The sequence below is a fragment of the Myotis myotis genome, unplaced genomic scaffold, assembly GCF_014108235.1.
Source record: "Myotis myotis isolate mMyoMyo1 unplaced genomic scaffold, mMyoMyo1.p scaffold_m19_p_1, whole genome shotgun sequence".
Classification (NCBI taxonomy): domain Eukaryota; kingdom Metazoa; phylum Chordata; class Mammalia; order Chiroptera; family Vespertilionidae; genus Myotis; species Myotis myotis.
Window position 1 is genome coordinate 216,745,888 of NW_023416313.1, and position 19,850 is coordinate 216,765,737.

A 19,850-nucleotide genomic window follows, 5' to 3' on the forward strand; every position below is an offset into this window, starting at 1 on the left:
AAGGTGTCCGGGACTGGGGCCACCTTTGTCTCCCTCTCTTTACAGGGTTTCTAACCACGTGCCCTCAACTCCGACCGCTTATTAGAGTTTTTAAGATTCCCCATGCCTGGGCCCTGCCTCAGCCCAACTTAATCAGAACCTCTGGGAGTGCCGCCCAGGAAGTCAGCTTTTTGCTTAAAAGCTCCCTTCTTGTTCCCCCAGGCAGTCAAGGGTGAGGGCCCCTGATTTAAAGTGACTTGAATAGATTCCTGTTAGGAAGAGTCCCTGGAACTAATCCTCAGAACAGAGGACTTGCTAGTTTTCTAGTCAAATGAATAGGATTCAGGATTATGCTTCCCCTGACTTCTTCACCTCATTTCTGCTTCCCACCCTCGCTCCCCACCAGGTGCCTGAAGGATGATGATGATGATCAAGCTCTCCAGCTGCTCCTACTAGCTTCTCAGCACAATAAGCAGCTTCACAGAGAGCTAGAACCGGCCCAAGTGCAGAATCCCCTACGGTGCCCGGATGAACCACACACAGACTCTCTTCAGATACCTCATCAGTTCGGAGACCTCCGCCTTCCAACCCAGTCGGGTCAAAATTCGAAAGCAAAAAAAAAAAAAAAAAGCCGAAACCGGTTTGGCTCAGTGGATAGAGCGTCGGCCTGCGGACTGAAAGGTCCCAGGTTCGATTCCGGTCAAGGGCATGTACCTGGGTTGCGGGCTTATCCCCAGTGGGAGATGTGCAGGAGGCAGCTGATCGATGTTTCTCTCTCATCGATGTTTCTAACTCTCTATCTCTCTCCCTTCCTCTCTGTAAAAAATCAATAAAATATATTTAAAAAAAAAAAATTCGAAAGCAAGCATGATGCAGGGGTCCTCAGAGGAAACACGGGGCTAAAATGGAGAGGAGACTGGGTTTGGGAAGACAGAACATAACATGTGCCCGAAGGCCTCCGGAAGGAATTCTACCACTTATTCTTTTTTTTTAATTAAAAACAAAACAAAACACAAAAAACTCAAAATGAACAAAAAGAAAGGATTAAACAGTTATACAAGTTTCAGGACAACTCTAAGCCTTCTTTTACGGCTGCAGATACCAGACGTGGTTTTGGCGTAGACTCTGTAAGAACCCTTCGGTCCTGCAGTGGCTTCTTTCCGTAGCCTGCTCTGTGCATACAGGAAGCGGACTAGCTACACACAGCGTCCCCGGGGGCTCTGTGAGCCTTTGCAAAGCGGCAATCAGCGTGGACGCGGGAGGAGGGGTGGGGAGGCACGGAGGAGCGGGGAGGACTCTGTTCCCAGTCTTTGAACATGAACTCAGACCCCAGCAAACCTAATCTATTTCTTTGAAAAATATGAAGGTAAACGGAAGGCCTGGAAGAATCACCGTGACCCTCGGGCCAGGGTGCCAAGGATAAGCCTTGTCGATAACTGCACTGTAGGAACTGGGGAAGCGTGTCCTCTGATCGGCAGGTCTACGATAATGCAGGCGTGGCCAGGACAGTGGGGCTGACTCCGGGGGACGTTCAGCAGGAAAGGCGGGGCGTCTGTCTCCCTCTCATTCTCCCTCTCGTCGCTCCCCGTCTCCTGGCCCTTGGTGCTGGTGAGAGGCGTGTCGGAGGCTCCGGCCCCGGCTCAGAACGGGTATTGCGACACGTATATCCGCAGTCGGATCACGGAACTGCCTCTGAAGTTGATGACGGTGTTGACAGTGATCATCTCCAAGTCCAGCTGTATGTCCCGGGGCCCTTTGATGGGGCGTGTCATCACCAGGGTGGCACTGATGGGGCCTGTTTGCTGCGGACAGAACCGGGGGCATTTGTTAGAGAAGGCCTGGCCTGCCTGAGGGGGCAGGGGCAGCTGGTCCCCAGGAACAGCAGAGAAGTCAAGGAAAGCAGAGCTGTCCCTCGGAACGCGTGGCCTCCCACACAATCCCCACAGAAGCCTGGGTGGTCTGGCAGCAGCCGGCTCCTGCAGCCCCAATCAGGGTGCTCCCCCTGGCCCACTTCCGTCACACTGGAATCCCCACACTCCACCTGGCTCTTTCCTGCTAACTCTTCGGGTCTCACCTAGAAACATCGCTTCCTCCGAGGAGCCTTCCCTGCTTTCCTCGATCGAAGTCACCCTTCCTACCCACCCTCTGGACCCTCTGCCATTACACCTGCTACTCTGCCTAGAATGGGAAGTATTCATGACCGCGTGTCATCATCCACACTATTTACTTAGACCACCTCTGATGTTCAGGTCCCCACTAGACCAGGAGCTCTGTAGAGATCAGATCTACAGGGTTAGGTTTGTCACCACTGAATCCCCTAACCACCACTGTGGTGCCTGGCACACAGTAGGTGTTCAGTAAATATGTCTTGGATGAAAGAACAAAGGATTGATGAAATAGTGACCTAAAGCTGTCACTTCACCTCTTGGGGCCCAGCTCCTAATAGCCCCCAAAGCACCTCGGACTCTTAGATCTTCTGCCTCCGTGGATTGTCATGTTGCCTGGGGCACCTGTCATTTGTTTATGAGCCTCCAGTTGGTTTCCATGCGCAGCCCTGCTGTGGCTCCTGTCTAGAGACTGTAGTCACCTCCAGCTTTACCATTCTGCAACTATCGCTGTGGTCCTCCTAATGTCACCTGAACTTTTCTCCTCCACTGAATCTTTTTCTTAAAGTCCTGAGGAGGGAGGGACAGCAGCCCGACATCAATCGAGCACCCATCACCACGTGTGAGGCTCTCCTCTGGCCACTTGGATGTACATGTGCTTATGTCATCCTCATGGAAGCCCCGAAAGGCCTTGCTACTCAGAGTGTGGTCCCTGGACCAGCAGCATCAGCATCCTCTGGGAGCTGGTTAGAGATGCAGGACCTCAGGCCCCACCTGTGACCTCCTGCGCCAGAATCCATAGCTTAACACAATCCCCAGGTGACTCGTGGGCACACTAACTGGGAAGTGCCCATCTGAAAGCACAGACCCTGGCTACCGTATTAAAGGTGTCTCATTATTTCCCCATTTTATAAATAAGCAAACTGAGGCCCAGGGAGGTTAAGGAATTGCTCAGGGTCACCCAACTAGTCAGGGGCCGAGCTGAGGGATTTCATTCAGGTGCTTCTGACGGCAATCTCCAGGCCTGTTTCTCTGCACAATCGCCACAAGCGCCTGGTGGGTACCACTTTTCCTCTCCCACACGGCCCTTCAGGAGAGATGCTCAGGATTCAGTGAATGGCCACACAGTGGGCCCCTGGAGAGGACACGAGGATATGCTGGCCAATCGCTTCCTACCAGCTGCAGAGCCCAGCAACTGAAAGCAACAGTCTCTGCAGAATCAAGAAGCTTGGCCACACCAGGTGTTTTATCGATCTCCTGTAAAGTTCTGGGCATCCCCAAGCTCTCCACAGGCACGTCAAGGGTGGGGCTGGCAGACAGGTGCCAGCCAGGTACTGGGACCGCCACTGTCCGCTGGTGCAATTTCCTCTTGGCATCTGCTCCCTCTGTTCGCGTCAGCATCAGGGCAAACTGGCACCTGCTCACGCAGCGGCTCACTCCAACTTCCTTGTCAGCTCTTGCAAAACCTGGGGGCCCTGGGCCAGGACTTCAGCGGGCACAGCCACACAGGGAAATGCAGCGTTTACATACACAAATATCTCACCAGTTTTTATTGTTTGCATGAGCAAAGGCCAAGGGTTGAGAAGTCTGAGCTGTGGGTAGCCCTCTGGAGGGAGAGCTGCAAAGCCCGGGAGGGGGAATGGAACAACTGGACACTTCCAAATTGTTCCGTGGGGCTTTCCCGGTCAAAGCCTCCAATTTGGAAATAGCTATAGAGATCAGCAAGTTCAATCTCCACCCGGCTCCAACCGGCAGCAGCCGGAGAAAGGCCAGCCCCCTGCACAAGGGAGGACTCAAGTGCCTGTGAGGAGAGCTGAGGACAGCCACTTGCACCTCCTCTAGGCTTTTAGGGCAGAGTCAGGGCATTAATGAAGCAGCCCCTGGAAGCCTCCGGTCATCGATGGACTTGGTGGTCATTGGAAAATGATGGTGGTGATGGTGGTGGTAATGGTGGTGGTGGAGATGGTGGTGGTAATGATGATGACGGTGATGGTAGTGGTGATGATGATGATGATGGTAAAGGTGGTGGTGGGTGGAGGTGGTAGTGGCTAGAGGTAGAGATGGTGGTGGGTAGAGGTGGGGGTAGTGGTTGGCTACGACCTTTCATACATCTCCTACTTGATCCTCCTAACGCTGCAGTGTAAGTAGGTTAAGTACACTAATTAAGGTTACAAAACTTGCACATGGTACTAGAGTGCCTGACTCACAGTCATGCTCTGACCCCTCTGCTCAATGATGAGGCCTCGGGACCTCTCCATTTCCTGCCGCCTCACAGCACTCGCACTACTGGAGAACCCCCACTTTGCATTGTAAATGTTTGCCTGGTTGTTCCCCTCCCCCCGGCCCCCCTCCTCAGTGTGGGCTCCTCAAGGGCAGAGGCTATATCCTGTTTGCTCCAGAACTCTCCGGCCTGACGCAAAGCCACCTACATGGCGGTGCTGAACCAATGCTGGTGGCGGCAGAAGGAATGAGTGACAGAATGGAGTTGGCCCTGGACCAACGGAATGAGAGGCTGAGAGGTTGAGGGCTCCGCTTCCACCAGCCCGGACTTCTGCTGTGGGAGAAGGAGACCATTCCACAGTGACCGAGAGCACCTGGGAATCCCCCAGGAGAGCCGGGCTCGACAGCCGGGTGAGAAGAGAGCCAGGGAACGTTCCACCCTTGCCCATCCCAGTTGCCTGATAAAAACCGTCATTCGGTGTCCCAGGCACCGCGCTACGTGCATGATCTCATCTGATCCCAGAGTAAACACTGCCATCGTCCGTCTTCCCAGACGAGGAGGCGGAGGCCCAGCAGGTTAGGTAACAGGCCCAAGGTCATGCGCTTGGCAAAGCGCAGGACGCCAGTGAGGCGCTCGGCCCGGCTCCAGGGCCCACACTAGAGTGACGACGCTGTAACTTTCTGGTTTGTCTGTACACTCTCATTTTTCTTCCATAAATATGTAAAAACAAAGTCATATAAAAAAAAGAAAAATACATTTTTAAAGAGAACAACAGCGTGTGGCCTCCTGAGGAGGGTGCTGCATGCTGGGCAGCTTGGACATGTGGAAGCCGCCTTGTCCGTCTTCCTCCTCCCACTCCCGCGGCCTCGGCACGGGCTCCCCACACGGAGCCTGTACTCAGCCCTCGGAACCTTCCCTCCCCGTCCCTCAGCTCCTTCAGCCATTCTCAGAGCAGGCCTGCGTCCCCCTCATCCCCTCAGCATCCTCTGAGGAAATACTAAAGAATGAGGGCCCTTCTCAAAGTCCTCCAGAGGGCACACGCTCCGTGCAGCTCAGCGTTGTGAGCTTCAAGGGGCCCCCAGTTACTGCGACACCCCAGGCAGCAGAGGGAGCCTCCAGGAAGGAGCCCTCACACCTGCCCACTCCACCTGCAGGATAATCCCCTTTCCACCGTCACTCTTACAAGTCAGCCACCGGGAACATTTGGGTCTGGGGGGATTTCAGTGGGTGGCATCCTGGGGAGCCCAGTCTTGCCTAGACAAGACCACCTTCTGCAGGTCTGCCATTCTGTTGGGAGAGAAAATACGGAGGCAGGTGGTGTCAGTGAAGGTATTTTAACTCCCCAAGAGAAGCATCGGTGTGCCCTCTGATTGGGCCCCTGGTGTCTGTCCAGATGCGAGAGGCCAGGCTGGTGAAGGCCAGGCTGGTGAAGGCCAGTGGGCGAGGCTTCCCCCAGAAGCTCCCAGCTGTGGGTTTCTGGTGGACAGCTGTTGCTGAAGGGTTGGGGGAAAGGGCAGACATAGACACAGCTCCGTCTTCTTCATCTGGCAGAAGCGCCTCTCCCCTCCCCTCCTTCCATCTCCTCCCAAAGCCCTTGACCTTGCTACACGGGCCTACAGATGTTGGCTTCACAGGCCCTGTTATCACACGTGACCTGGCCCTGCGTTGGGTCTTGCCAAAAACACGTGAGTGAGGACGCAGGCACGACGCCAGCACCTGGGACCTTTTCTAACCTGTTCTAGCCTCTGTTTCTGAGACCTCCCTGTTTTCATAGTCGCATCCCCAGAGGCAGGGATTGGAAGAGTCTGCCAGGAGATGGGGAGAGAAGAGGGAGAGAGCTCAGACACGTGGCCCTCTTGCAGGCCTGGACCCTCCGCCCTAGAATGGATAAGCTCTCATGGCCTATCTTTCTGCGTATCGCTGCCCACAGTGACTGTGGAGGACCGCCTGCTGCATCTGTTAGAAATGCAGATTCCTGGCGAATGCTCCCCCCCCCCACCCCTACCCCCCGCCAAGATATCTGGTCCTAATCCCTGGAACCTGTCAATGTTAGTGTATAAGGACAAGGAAACTGCGGGTGTGATGAAGTTAAGGACCTGGCCACAGAGCGATTATCCTGAATTCGCTGGGTAGCCCAAAACCCAAACACTAGTGTCACTGTGAGAGATGGGGCGGGGGGGGGGGGGGGGGGGGGCGATGGTTGCACAGAGAGGAGGCGGCCCCGTGCCCCAGGAGGCAGAGGCTGGAGCGATGTGGCCACGAGTTTAGCGATGGCAGCAGCCACCAGAAGCCGGAGGAGGGACGGGAGGCATTCTCGCCCGGAGCCTCCAGAGGGAACACGGCTCGGCCAACGCACGATGTCAGCTCAGTGGAAGTGGTTTCAGACTTTTGGCTCCAGAACTGCGTGCGAATAAATTTCTGTTGTCTTAGGCCACCAAGTTTTTGGCAATTTCTTACAGCAGCCATAGGAAACTGGCATTCCAGGCCTCGGCCGCCATATTTTGAATTATTTTGGGAAATTCAGGTAATTCCAGATTTTCTGGAACCCATTTTTGGGCCAGTGCCCAAATTCTCACAGAAATGAGGAAAACACCTAAGCTGTGGGCGCTAAGAGGTGCCACCACCCGAGGTGGCAGGAGGTAGAGCTGCTCTCTCTCTGAGCTAATACGGCAGCCCCGTGTGGCTACTGGGCACTTGAAATATGGCTGGTGCCACGGAAGAACCTGATTTATCATTTTATTTCATCTTAATTGGTTTAAATTTAAAGAGACCGTGGCTACTGTGTCGGACACGCAGGCAGAGCCCACCTCCGCCAGGCGCGCCTTTCTATTCACTGCAGCGTAGGTACCACGCCGGCGGGGGTTTGGGGATGTTTTACAAACCGCCATTTTCCCAGTTTCCAGTTGTGCATAGTAGGCACTTGATAAGCGTTTGTCAGATGAGTGGATGGATAAGAGGGTATGCAAATGCCTCTCCCGTGGGATTGTCGGAGGAAAGAGGCAGAAAGTTGCATCTTGGCCTCGTTTCTCGTGGCACAGACGAGGATCCAGAGGCCCACGGGGGAGAAGTGGCTCTCGCAAGGCCATAGAGAACGCTCCTGGAACAGCACCTTGGAGGCCTAACTCCCCTCCCCTCTCCTCTGCCCTCTCTACCCCAGCCCCTCCTAGCTGCACGCTGACCTGTTTCTAGAAACACGTGCCACGCTAGACGACACGATGCATGGTTGAAGACAGTGGCCATCTGCCCGGCTGGCATGGCTCGGTGGTTGAGCATCGACCCATGAACCAGGAGGTCACAGTTTGGTTCCCAGTCGGGGCACATGCCCGGGTTATGGGCTCGATCCTCAGTGTAGCATGTGCAGGAGGCAGCCGATCCATGATTCTCTCTCCTCACTGGTGTTTCTCTCCTTCTCCCTTCCTCTCTGAGATCAATAAAAATATATTTGTTTTTTTAAAAAAGATAGTGACCATCGCTCTCCACCCCTCTTACCCGCATATAGAATTCTCGGCCCTCATTCCCAGACTTGATCTGGAAGATGTAGTAAGCGCCGGGGTAGCGGGTGGTGGCTTGCATCTGGAAGATGTCAGCAGGAACGGAGCGTACGGACACCACGTCCATGTCCCGGTACAGGATGGTGAAGGGCTGGTCTCTGCAGCCGGTGTTCTCGGCGGGACACATACAGCGGCTGTTGACAAGGGGGATCGTGTGAGAACGTGGTCAGTCCTTTCCAGTCGCTGGTCGGAACCACTTCCCCGTTTAAAACACGAAAAGGAGGCCACCCCGTCTTTGTCATCCAAATGCGGTAACCGTAGACGCCTCTCCTTTCAAACCTCTCCGGCACATCGGCGAGCTCTCTGTTTCCTAGAGAATGGCCCATTCTGGCCAATCAGATATTCTTGTGACTGGAGGTATAACCCGTGGGTGTCTGGTTTTCGGAGTCCTGGCCCTCGCCACTCACTTTTCTCATGTGCTTCGTCAGTGAAATGTGCCACCATGGCACAGCCCTTCACTTCCCCAGCCATACGCACTCATTAAGAAATTTTACTTCATATTTCTATACAGAAAACAATGAGTTTTAACAGTGAAGAAATCAAGGTCACTCCAGCCTTGTAGCCTTTGCACATGCTGTTCCGTCTGCCCTTCCACTCTCTGTTACGTTAACATCCACTCACCTTCCCATTCCAACTCAAATGTCCTTTCCTCAGAAGGGCTTGTAAGCGCCCAGTCTAGACCAGGTCCAACCTAGTCTTTCATTTTGCAAATGTCTGCTCTCCCCGTTCATAGCACCCGTCACAACCTACGATGGTGTGCTGCTGTGTGACGGTACGTCTAACGTCTTTCTCCTCCTTTACTCGAAGAGCAAAGCCCAGGGCACTCGGCACCGTGTTTGGCTCGTAACAGGATCTCAACTAACACCTCAATGGGTGTGTAAAAGCATTTTTAAAGTTTTGCTCTTTAAGGCTGCTTCGAAATTGCCAAGTCAAATGTCCCCGGTGCCAAACGGTCACATTAAAAGTCACACGAAGAACTGTTTCCTAGAAGACATGGGGAGGAGGGAGTGATGGCTCCCAGCTGAAGAGGGCCACAGCAGCTGGGATTGGCAGGGAGCTGAGCTCTGAAAGGCGGGGCGGATCCATCTGCGTGGCAACGGGAGGAATGGCTTCCACATGCAGACAATGTGTGCGTGAAAGCCGGAGGCGGGACACGCTGGGGTAAAGGTGAGAGCGTGCCCTGTTCAGGTTGGCAGGAGTACAGGACACCTGGGCAAGGAAATGACCTGGGACAGGTGGCTGGGGTCTGACTGCGCAGGGACCTGGAGGCCGGGGTCACTGGGCGTTTGCAGTGGCCTGCCGGGGGCCCGCCGTAACACCAGCTCAGTGCTGCCAGCTGAACCTGGTCAATTTCCAGGCCACAGACCAGGGCAGCCTGGAGCAGCCCAGAGAGAACTGGGAACAGAAGGCGGTAGGAGTAACCCACGGCTCAGCTCTGCCACAAAGGGCCGTGGGACCAGAAATACGAGACGCCTCTGCAAAGGGCTGCTTGGGAGCATATCTCTGAGCAACAAGCAAAGACGCTCTAAAGGACCTGTCCCTGCTTTGTCTTCTTTTGTCAGTTTTTTAAAAATTTTTCTTTCTTTATTGATTAAGATATTATGTATGTATCCTTACCCCCCATTGCCTCCCCCCACTCATGCCCTCACCCCCCTGGTGTCTGCGTCCATTGGGTAGGCTTATATGCATGCATGCAAGTCCTTTGGCTGGTCTCTCCCTCTTCCCCCCCCCCCCTACCTTCCCCTGAGGTTTGATGGTCTGATGGGTGCTTCTCTGTCTCTGTTTTGGTTCATCAGTTTATGTTGTTCATTATATTCCACAAATGAGTGAGATCATGTGATACTTATCTTTCTCTGACTGGTTTACTTCTTTTGTCAGTTTTGATCTGAGGGGGAAGCACACTGCTACGCCAGGACCTCCTCTGAGAGGCTGCATTCCTAGAGGACACCAGGGGCGTGTCCAGCGCATCCCAGGGCTAGGGCGGGGCTCAGGGTGGTAAATGTGTCACCAGCAGAGAGGAGGGCAGAAGATGCACATGCGTGTGTGTGTGCGTGTGTGTCTGTGTGTGTGCGCGCGCGCGTGTGTGTGCGCGTGTGTGTGTGTGTGCGTGTGTGCGCGTGTGTGCATGTGTGTGCGTGTGTGCGCGCGTGTGTGTGCGTGTGTGTGTGCGTGTGCGTGTGTGTGTGTGCGTGCGTGCGTGTGTGTGTGTGTGTGCGTGTGTGTGTGTGCGCGTGTGTGTGTGTGCGTGTGTGTGTGCGTGTGTGTGTGCGTGTGTGTGTGTGTGCGTGCGTGTGTGTGTGTGTGTGTGTGTGTGTTCCCGAGGAGGAGCTGGGATGGTTAAACGGGGACGAAAAGAAAGAGAAGGAACTCCTAGGAGGCCACACACAGGAAAACACTGTCCAGGGCTTTCAGCTGCAGAGGTGGTCTTCCCTTTAGTTCCGTCCCCAGTTCCAGTATTTGCCATCTGGTGAGCTAGTAAACAGTGAACATCGCGACACCGGAAACGTGATTACAGGAAGCTAAGTACCCAGGGGCTGAGAACTTCCTGGTGACATCCCCTGCTCCTCGCTGCTCACAGCACAGTCCAGGGGGACTGCCCGTCTCCCCTGGGAGCTTGTTGGAAAGCCAGGCCCTCAGGCCACCCCGAGCCCACGGAGTCGGGACCTGCACTCTAACACGACCACCAGTGGGTCCAAAGCACAAGACGTCTGAGAAGCCCAAGCAAGAATCCCGTGTATCCAGAGCCAAGTCGTCAAAGGGAAAGAAAGTTCCCGAACTCTCCTCTTGGTCAGCTCCAGGAGTCTTCCTGTAGCTCTGGCGTGAGTGGGGGAGTGATTGAGGACTGTGTGCTGTGTGTGTGGCTGGGCTGGGAGGGGGGGGGGGCAGGGGGCTGGGGGGGAGGGTCCCACCGGCCCGTGGGTCCCCCTGGCAGGTGTATTCTCCTTCACGCCGCACTGGCAGCCTCCTGAACCAGGCCCCTCCCCCACCTGCCCATTTCCCAGGGGAAGCCACGACTTACTTATCGCTGATCTGAATGTACGGCTCCTCACAGCGGATGGGGTCAATGCACTTGAACCCCCCTTGCAGATTGTAGCAGGTCTGCTGCAGGGTGCACGTGTGGTTCCTGTGCTCGCACTCGTTGATGTCTGAAAAGCAGGGAAGAGGAGAGGCTGAAGCAGGGCAGTGTTCCCCCGGTGCTGGCCCTGGGTCAGGCAGAGGGGGTGCCTGGGGGTGGGGGCTGCCTGGGTCTGACTGCAGAGCTGCACGGGCCAGGAGGGCAGCCACTGGCCACGTGGGGCCACTGAGCACTGAGAATGCAGCTAGCTGGTCCAGACGGAGATGTGCCCCGGTCAGTGGAAAAGACATGAGATTCCGACAATTTTGTACAAATGAACGTAAACTATTAATGATTTGTATACGGAGTACGTACATGTTGGAACATTTTAGATACATTGCATTAAATGAAATGTAGTCTTAAAACGAATGTTACCTGTTTCTTTTCACTCTTTTAATGTGACTCCTGGAGAAATTTAAATTACATGCATGGCTCCCATTGGTAGCTCATGTGTTTCTATTGCTTGGCACTGCGATGGAGGATTCTTGCTGGTGTTGGGGCAAGGCAGGTGCAAGAAGGCTGAAGTGGGTTAGCCGCTCAGCTACCAGCCTCCCCCACTGGCCCCGGTGGGTGGAGCATGGGGCTGGAAAATGGCCAAGTGTAGGATCTGAATAAGACCTACCCCTTACTCAGCATGGGGACATAGCAGTCAGATGGGTGAGGTCTCCCTGGCATCCCTTCTCTAGAAAGTCAGTAGAAAAAGGGTGACCAGGAGGCCCCCAGGGGCCATGAGAAAGCCTGGGCTCTGGTGCTCAGGTCACAAAATGTCCTAGTTAGGTCGGGAGCAGCCCTCAGAGGGCCCGCAGATCTGCCGAGGGAGGCAGGACCGGCCCTTGGCGGATGCCACCTCTATCCGCAGAGTTCATTTACAGAAGCGCGAGCGGTCATGTCCTTTCTGGGGCCAAAGGATGAATCACAGGGCAGAAAGGCACCAGCCCAGGCATCCTGCCCAGAAACTGCCACTCTGGGAGCCGCCAACACCCGCTCATGCTCTCACCCGTCACCTTCCCAAAGCGGCACAGGAGTCCGCAGGTGAAGACATCTGAGCCAGCCCCACCTTACGTCCCCCTCCGCCAGGCCCCTCTGGCCGGCCTTACCCTGGCAGCTTCGGTTGTCATCCAGCAGGATGTAGCCAGGGGGGCAGGAGCAGAAGTACGTGCCAGGCTGGTTCACACACTCGTGTTGGCAGAGGAACTCGGAGAAGCTGCACTCGTCCATGTCTGGGGGAGAGGGGACAAGTTACACCTGCTGTTTATAATCACAGACTCCCTGGAGGTGGGAGCTCAGTGGCCGTCTACTCCTGCTTCCACACTCTCGGGACACGTGACAACTTTACTGCTAAGAAGCTGCCAGTTTGCTTCTTGAATATGTCTGGTGATGGGGAGCTCACTACCTACTGAGGCAGCCCATTGATATTTGGACAACTCTGTTAGGAAATGAACTCTCTCTCCATCGAGCTTCCCACTCCCTCTGCCTCTGGCCCTGCTACATGGCTGACTCATTGTGCCCTGCAGGTGAGTGCACCCTCCATCTCTGGAGGTGGGATTTGTTTGCTGGCTGGAGTTTTCTGGTTACAGAGCTCTTCCTCGGAACCCAAAAATGACTCACTGGCCCTGGTCTTCTAAAAGGGCAACTTTATTCATTGCCCCAAGTGGAAAAATCATATTATTCCTAAAACCACAACGAAAGGGGACATAGCCAGAAAGCCAGGGGGTGTCCATTCTATCAAAACTTCCTTATGTCCAAAAGCCTCCTTGGAAGAGAAAACTCTAGAGGGGCATGGGGCGGGCGGGCACCCCGTGGCTCAGCGGCCCGCCTGCCTCTGGGGGCCTCTGAACCAACCGCAGGCGGTGGCAGTGGCTGCAGAAGCAGGCATCGCAGCAAAGCCAGCTCTTTATCACACACGGAGTTTGGCAGCGAAGCCCCCATGTGAGCGTCATTCAACCAACAGGCCAAAGAAAACATGTTTTCATTTCATTTGTTGTTTCCCGAAAACTTGCTTTCACTCGTTTCCCCCTGTGACATGTCCTCAGATTGCTCTCCAGCTCACAGACCGCTGATGGCTGGGATCACCCCCGAGTGGGTGTCAGCCAATGAGGAGGCTTCTCCGCCATCAGAAAACCCGGGTGTTACATGCCTGATGCCTCTCGCATCCTTCCAGTCTCTCTCGGGACCTTCAGGTGATGGGTTCCGAGCCAGCAGAACTGGGATGCGGATTTGAAAGCTAAGGTATGTGCAGTGAGATCCGCTTCTGCCATGGCCCCTCCCAGTCCCCTGGGAGCCCCGCTCATCATAACAAAGTGTGTCCTCACTCTGCACAGACTCCTAGACTGCATACGAGGCTCCCATTGGTAGCTCCCGTTCTATCTCTATGGCCTGGCGGTGCTGGGGAGAATTGTCACTTGGTGTTGGGGTGAGGCAGGCTGAGGGAGGCTGGAAATGGGTCAGCGTGTGGATTGGTTCAGACCTTCAGTAGAAGCAGGAGTAGCCCCTGGCAGTTCCTGAGACTTGCTATGTACCAGGCACCCAATTAAATGCGTTACCTGCCTCATCTGATTTAATCCTCACCTCAGCCCGTGGAGGAGGTGCTATTAGTAGCCACGCGTTACAGGGAAAAACTGAGGTTCGGTAACTTACTCAATTCACAGATAATGACTAACCAGTAAAGTGGGGATCTGAACCCAGCCAGCCTCCAGATCCTATACTTGTCAACACAATTCTGTAAGGTCTCCCTGAGTCGATCATACTGGAGACTTAAAATGGATGGACTTGGGGAGTCCTGAGGTTGGGGGACATCCCCCGAGCAGGGTGAGCTCCTGTGCAGAGGAGATGGTAGCACCCCTCCCCACCTCCCACCAGGCAGCAAAGGGCCGTAACAGACACACTCAGTGTATCTTAGGGTTTGCAATCCCCAGACCTAAGAGCTGAAATATGAGCCCAGTTTCTGGCAGGGAGCATGCAGGAGGCTCTTCTCATTCATCCACCTGAAAACCCACCATGGTTTCCGGGATCAGCTGGGCTTCCCAAATCCCCGAGGGACAAGGGAACACGGATAGGAAGGGTCTGGTGCCGCATGGAGGGGCCACACTGGCTGTGATAATAGTGAGGGTGACATTTCCTGGGGAAAGTGATTAGCAGAGAAAGGGGGTAAGTAGAAGAGACGGGACATAAATTCTGTGTCACAATGCTATCCGAAGCCAGCCCTAAAGCCCTCAATGACCGGGGGTCATGGTCACTCTAAGTCTGAGGAACACGGGCATCCTGGTGGATGTGGAGAAGTTGGCCATTTTACGTGAAGCCAGGCAACGGAAACCCCCTGCCAAACCACCGAGGAGGTACACTGCTGGAAAGGCCAAAGGTCTCTTCCACTTACGCTTAGAGAAAGCACGCGAACCTGCAATGGCACTTAGCTACACCAACATGTCAAATCCTGGTGACCACCCCTGCGGGTGTTTGTTTTTCAGTGAATGAGGAAACTGAGGCGCAGGGAGTGACCTGGCCAGGGCAAGCACTACACAGTAGAGCCAAAATTTGAACTCAGCTCTGTCTGGCTCCACCGCACCGCCTCTGCGGATGGGAAAAAACCCCTGTGGGCGTGCAAGGAACTCTAGAGACACAGCTGACCCCATCTCCTGATGCTAACCCTCCCACCAATTGGTTCCTTGGCCCAGATGCCCCAAGGAGTGCCATGCGGGAAACAGAAATTTCAAAAGAAAGTAGCTTTTCATGCCTGAGGGTATTTTATTACCGTTTCTGGGCTGACATTTAATGGGTGGAAGGCTCCCTGTCACTGCCTACTCGCTGCCCTGGCTCTCCTGGCCCCTGGGAGAGGAGCTCGTTTGTCTCAGGGAACTCTGTCCCCAGACACTCCAGTCCCCGGGGCACTTCCTGTCACAGTGAGACCCAGGATTAGGAAACGTTCCATCCTGCGAGACAGAAAGGTTTTCACACCCTCGGGCATGGCAACCACTGGTTTTTGAAAAATATAGCGAAGCATCATTAATTCGGCCTGTGCTGGTTTACCACTGATGATGATGATGATGATGCCAAAAGTGATGGGTTGGGGCTTAATTCAACATTTACCAAACAACAAAAACAACAACAAAAACAAGGGGGAGGGGGGAGGGGAGAAAGAAAAGAAGGAAGAACGAAAGAAAGAGCTGCGCATGGCTCTGTGCAGGATGCTAATATAGGAGTACGATGCGGTCCCTGTTTTCAAGGAGTTGACAAGAGTTGACAGGTTTCTTATTACAAGGGCTAAGAAGAAAATTAGGACAGAATCCACCGTCCAGCATGGGCAGAGCACCAGCTTCTTATTGGGCTTGGAAGGGATTTATAAAAGGCTCAACTAAGCCGTCACATCTATGTCCTCACAACAAGTTAAGGGCTCATTCATTCGCTGTTCAACCATTCGCGCATTGATCTGACAACTACTTATTTCATGCTCGCTAGGTGCCAGGCCTGGAGCTGGGCACCGAGTGTTTGCAGAGATTTTAGAATTTCTCAGTGTTTGCACTTACATACATGACTCATTCTCTCCACAAGCCCCTCCTGATCCAACCGTATGAGATAGACCATTGTTCCTGGGCCACTGCCCTGTGTCAGCACCGTCTGTGCTCTCCCCAGGACCTGGGTCACTGCTGGGTGAGGACAGAGAACCCACACCAACGTGCAAACTTGGGTGACCCCTCTCCCTCTTCGCCCCCATCTCAGACTCTGACAGGTCGCCCCATTGGTTTTTGCATTTGGCCTCACTCCACCTTTCCGGAAGTGACTCGTCCCTGTGTTGTGTGGTTGTGTCCCAAACTGGAGATGTTTCTGGGCAATGAGAGGAAACACCTGTGAAGGAAGCCCTGGCCCGCCACCCCTCACCCCTGCGCCCCTAGGACAGGTGGAGGTCTCCAGGACTAAATAAAACCCATTACCACTGCAACGAACTCCGTCATCCTCGAGTTCATATCCTGGGTCACAGCGGCAGATGAAGGAGCCGTAGGTGTTGACGCAGGTCTGCACGCAGGGGTTCTCCGCTGCGCACTCATTCACGTCTGTGAAAAGCCAGAGTGCGTCACTGACCGTTCCCAAACAACGAACCAGGCAGGTAAACATGCACTGGCAACACCATCTGCTGTCCCTGGGGGGCCAGGTCCACGGGCCGCGAGGTTCTCCACCTGGGGCCTATCAGACTGAGAAGTCGGCCCCCAGAAGTGTTCACTGAAGAATCAGGGGCTCCACCCATAGGTCCTCCTGGAGTCACGCAGGGGGAAGGGTAGAAACAACATGTATACACGTCCTATACATGTGCGCACATGTACGTGTTTATACCTCCTAGGAAGTCCGCTCTCCAAGGTCACCAACAGGAATTTCTAGGCAATGTCTGCTCTTTCCCGCACCTGCCACATTCCATTCCCAATGAACTCTGCCCTCACCCCCACTGACGTTGACATTTCAGGTAAACACACAAATAACTGTGACAATTCTAATAATAACCCTACTTATTACTGCTGTGGAATGAATTGTGCCCCTTCTCAGCGCCCCCCCCCCTTCCCCTCCAGCCAAGTTCAAGTTGATGTTGAAGCCCTAACTTCCTATGTGATGGCATTGGGAGCTGGGACCTTTAGGAAGCACTTAAGCTTAAGTGAGGTCCTAAGGGTGGGGACCTCCTGAGGGAATTAGTGCCCTCATAGAAAGAGACACCAGAGACTTGCTCTTGCTCTCTCTGCCGGCTGAGGATTCAGAGAGAAGCTAGCCATCGACCAGCCAGGAAAAGCGCCCACGAAAGCCCATGGCCATGCTGCCCACCGCCCCACCCCCCGATCTTGTACGTCCAGCCTCAGGACCTGTGAGAAAATAAATTTCTGTTGTTTCAGTCCCCCAGTCTATGATATTGTGTCCGCCCGAGTTGACTGAGACAATGATGCATAAATAACATCACTGATAATAACGGAATCTCAAGTTCACGGAATCCTCACAACAACCCTGCTCTAGGGCCACAGCCCCAAGTTCAGTAGGTTAAGGCGAGGACCACAAAGGGGTGTAAGGAAACTGTTAGGGATGATGGAATGTTCATTATCTTGAGTGTGGTGATGGGTTCATGGGTGTATACCTCTGTGGAAGTTCACAAAAGCACGTTCCTTGAACCGTGCAGTTCATTGCACGTCAATTATACATCACCAAGATGGTCATGGTTGTGTTAAGGCTGAGCGATGTACCCAAATCCCCAAGCTAACAAGGGTGCAGTTGTGACTGGAACAGGAGTTAAGGGTCTTTCCCTAAAACCCAAGATTCCTTCTGCACAGCTGACGGAGACGGGGAGGAGGACTGGGGAGCCCCCTCCTGCGCTAGCATTGGCTGCCCAGCTTAAAGCACTCTCTCTCCCATGCTCTTTACGCCGATGACCAACGTTCCAGCCGAGAGAACTTCTGGTCTCTTCAAACGTCCCGGCAACCCTCTTAAGACTCTGAACAGAGAGGTGAGTGCTTTCAGAGTTGAAAGCCTTCCCAGTGAGTAGCTTTGAGAAGCTATTCTTAAAGGGGAGGGATAATTCCATGCCCAGATACTTCCTGCTTCCTGGAACCCCTCGGAGCATTTTAGAGAAAGAAAAACAGTAGTCGGCCATGCGGGGTAGGTCCAGTGAGATACCCGTGTCCCCTGGTGCCCATGGGGGTTTGGAGGCTCTCCGCCCGGGGGGCCAGGAAAACGTGGTGGCGCCGGGCTGTGGAGGCAGGTTCAGGCAGGACGGCGCTGCTGAGCATTAGGGCTGGCACTAGTGGCTTCCAGCCAGACGCCGGCACACGGAGATGAGCAGACTCCAGTCCCACCCTCTCTCTCATCTGTTTCTGCAGAGCAGCAGGACCCAAAGGATCCTGCCCCCGGGAACCGTGGCTGCCCTTTCCTGCCAGTACCAGGAGCCACACATGTCCAAACACCCTCTGGGTCCCGTGGGAACAGACTGCAGCCGCTCCACTGCTGGGCAGGAAGGCCGGGGCCTTCGCCTGCGCTCAGCTCTGCCACCACCTGGCTGAGGCACTGGCCAAATTGCTTAACCTCTTGGCTCCTGGATTTCCTCGTCTGTGCAGAGAGCCACACACACCTGCCCTGCCTCCCTCGTCCAGGCCATTGTTGGGATTCAGTGAAATGAACGGATGGAACAATGCTTGGAAGAGGGCAGAGCACACTTCCTCGCACGAGGTGTTAAGAATTACACAAGCCCCGTGCAGTTGGGAACATTCGTGTCACCAGCGGGCCCAGCTGATGCAACATCCCAGTGGCCCAGTGCCCGTGTCCAGGCCTGGGTGCTGTGCCTGCTGCGGGACTTGGCACAGCCAGGCGTATTATCTGCTCCTTGTCACAGGCCCGGCCCTGAGAGGCTCAAGGACACATGGGACTTTGGCCTCTGCTGTGCCTGGCTGTTCCTCAGGGGGTGTCGGGTGCACCAAGCCAGAGTCGGGGGGCAGGGGGGATAGAGAAGGGGGCCTGGGCTGGCACGTCCAACCCCCAGCCTTGGCATGGACACGCCTGGGTCTGCCCTGAGCTGCTTATCACAGCGGCAAGGGAGCCAGGCGCCTGCTCCCACTCCAGGGACAGGGGAGGGCCCTTGCTCTATCGGCCCCTCAACCGCCCAGCCCCGTCTCCACTCCCAAAAGAAAATGACCTCTGCTGGCGAGAGGAGCCTTGTTGGAACAATCAGCAGAACCAGCTCTGGACGGGAGACTTCCAAAGAGTCCAGGATCACGCTCTTTAAGGCCATGCCTTCCTGTTTACCCAACGATTTAGATGCGATTAAATGGAGACATAATATCCTCCAACTAGCTGGCCAGAAGCCCGCCAGCCAGGCCTCTGGTGGTGTGACAAGGAAATGGGCCCTGCGAAACCTGGTGGCAGCTCCAGACAAAGACCTCATTCTGAGTCCCCGGCACTGCCTCCACCCTGGACGGAGCAGCTGCCAGGGCCCGGAGGCCCCGGCCGGGGGCTGGGGCGGGCGGGGAGCCGGCGGCCAGGCCAGGCCAGGCGGGACCTGCACTAATTCCTCGAATCTTAAGTCCCCAATTCATTTCCTGAGCAGGAGAAACTGGCAGATGGAAACCACAATAGGCACGGAGATTGTTTTTCTTACTTATCAGTGCTCGAAGCGATCATGTGAAAACCAGAAAATGCGCCTGTTTCGTCCCGTTTCTGTGAGGAATGCTGAGTGGTAGGGGACGTGACCGCCGCCACCAGACTCTTTGCTAAGTAACAGGCCCTCCTGGCATGGGCTGAAGGGGAAACTGTAACACGAGGCATAAAAATTGTCCATGAAACCCCTGCATAGAGTGTGCGTGTTTATTTCGCCATTCATCAAGGGTCAGGTCAGGCGTTCTTTCCGACCACCCCACTTTGGCCCAGGAATTGGACTTAGGCTACAGGATATGCAAGAACGTTTCTGATGAGCCAAGAAAGCCGGCAAGGCTGCTTGCTGCTGGACAGCAGACAGAGGAGCCAGCCCATGAAACCGTAGCTCCCAGCTGACGGATGGCTGCGCTTCTCACTCCAGCAATGCCCAGAGCACTCCCTGACATGCATCATGCAACCTCCATTCAGGTCTCGGGTTTCCGTAAGCAAGGAGATGCTCGGGCAGTGACACTGGGCGGACAAGCGCTTTAACGGCGCGGCCTCTCCCACCCGCAGGAGCTGTCAGGCTCCGCAGAAGACAGCCTCTCGTGTTTCACGGCGTGTTCGAGTTACCGTTCACGTCGCATACCTTGGCAAGACCTTCCATCCTCGTTGAGGGTAAAACCAGGGTTGCAAGTACAGGAATAGGATCCAGGAACATTCGCGCACAGCTGCTGGCAATAGCCATAGCGACATTCATCAATGTCTGGAAACAGAAACACGCAAGGTAA

At 54.7% G+C, this 19,850-nt stretch overlaps 1 protein-coding gene across 3 annotated transcripts in view; it reads right to left on the reverse strand.

Annotated features, from left to right (window-relative positions):
• Positions 1 to 944: 944 nt before the first annotated feature.
• FBLN5 (fibulin 5) overlaps positions 945 to 19,850 on the reverse strand; it is an 87,447-nt gene continuing 68,541 nt past the window's right edge. For all 3 annotated transcript variants that reach the window (XM_036315748.1, XM_036315747.1, XM_036315746.1), the window contains exons 6-11: positions 19,709 to 19,825; positions 15,897 to 16,016; positions 12,069 to 12,191; positions 10,876 to 11,002; positions 7,795 to 7,990; positions 945 to 1,781 (exon numbers count right to left, since the gene is read on the reverse strand). In XM_036315748.1, the coding sequence (XP_036171641.1) occupies positions 1,620 to 1,781; positions 7,795 to 7,990; positions 10,876 to 11,002; positions 12,069 to 12,191; positions 15,897 to 16,016; positions 19,709 to 19,825 (845 nt within the window). In that variant the 3' untranslated portion in view covers positions 945 to 1,619. The remainder of the gene's footprint in view (positions 1,782 to 7,794; positions 7,991 to 10,875; positions 11,003 to 12,068; positions 12,192 to 15,896; positions 16,017 to 19,708; positions 19,826 to 19,850) is intronic.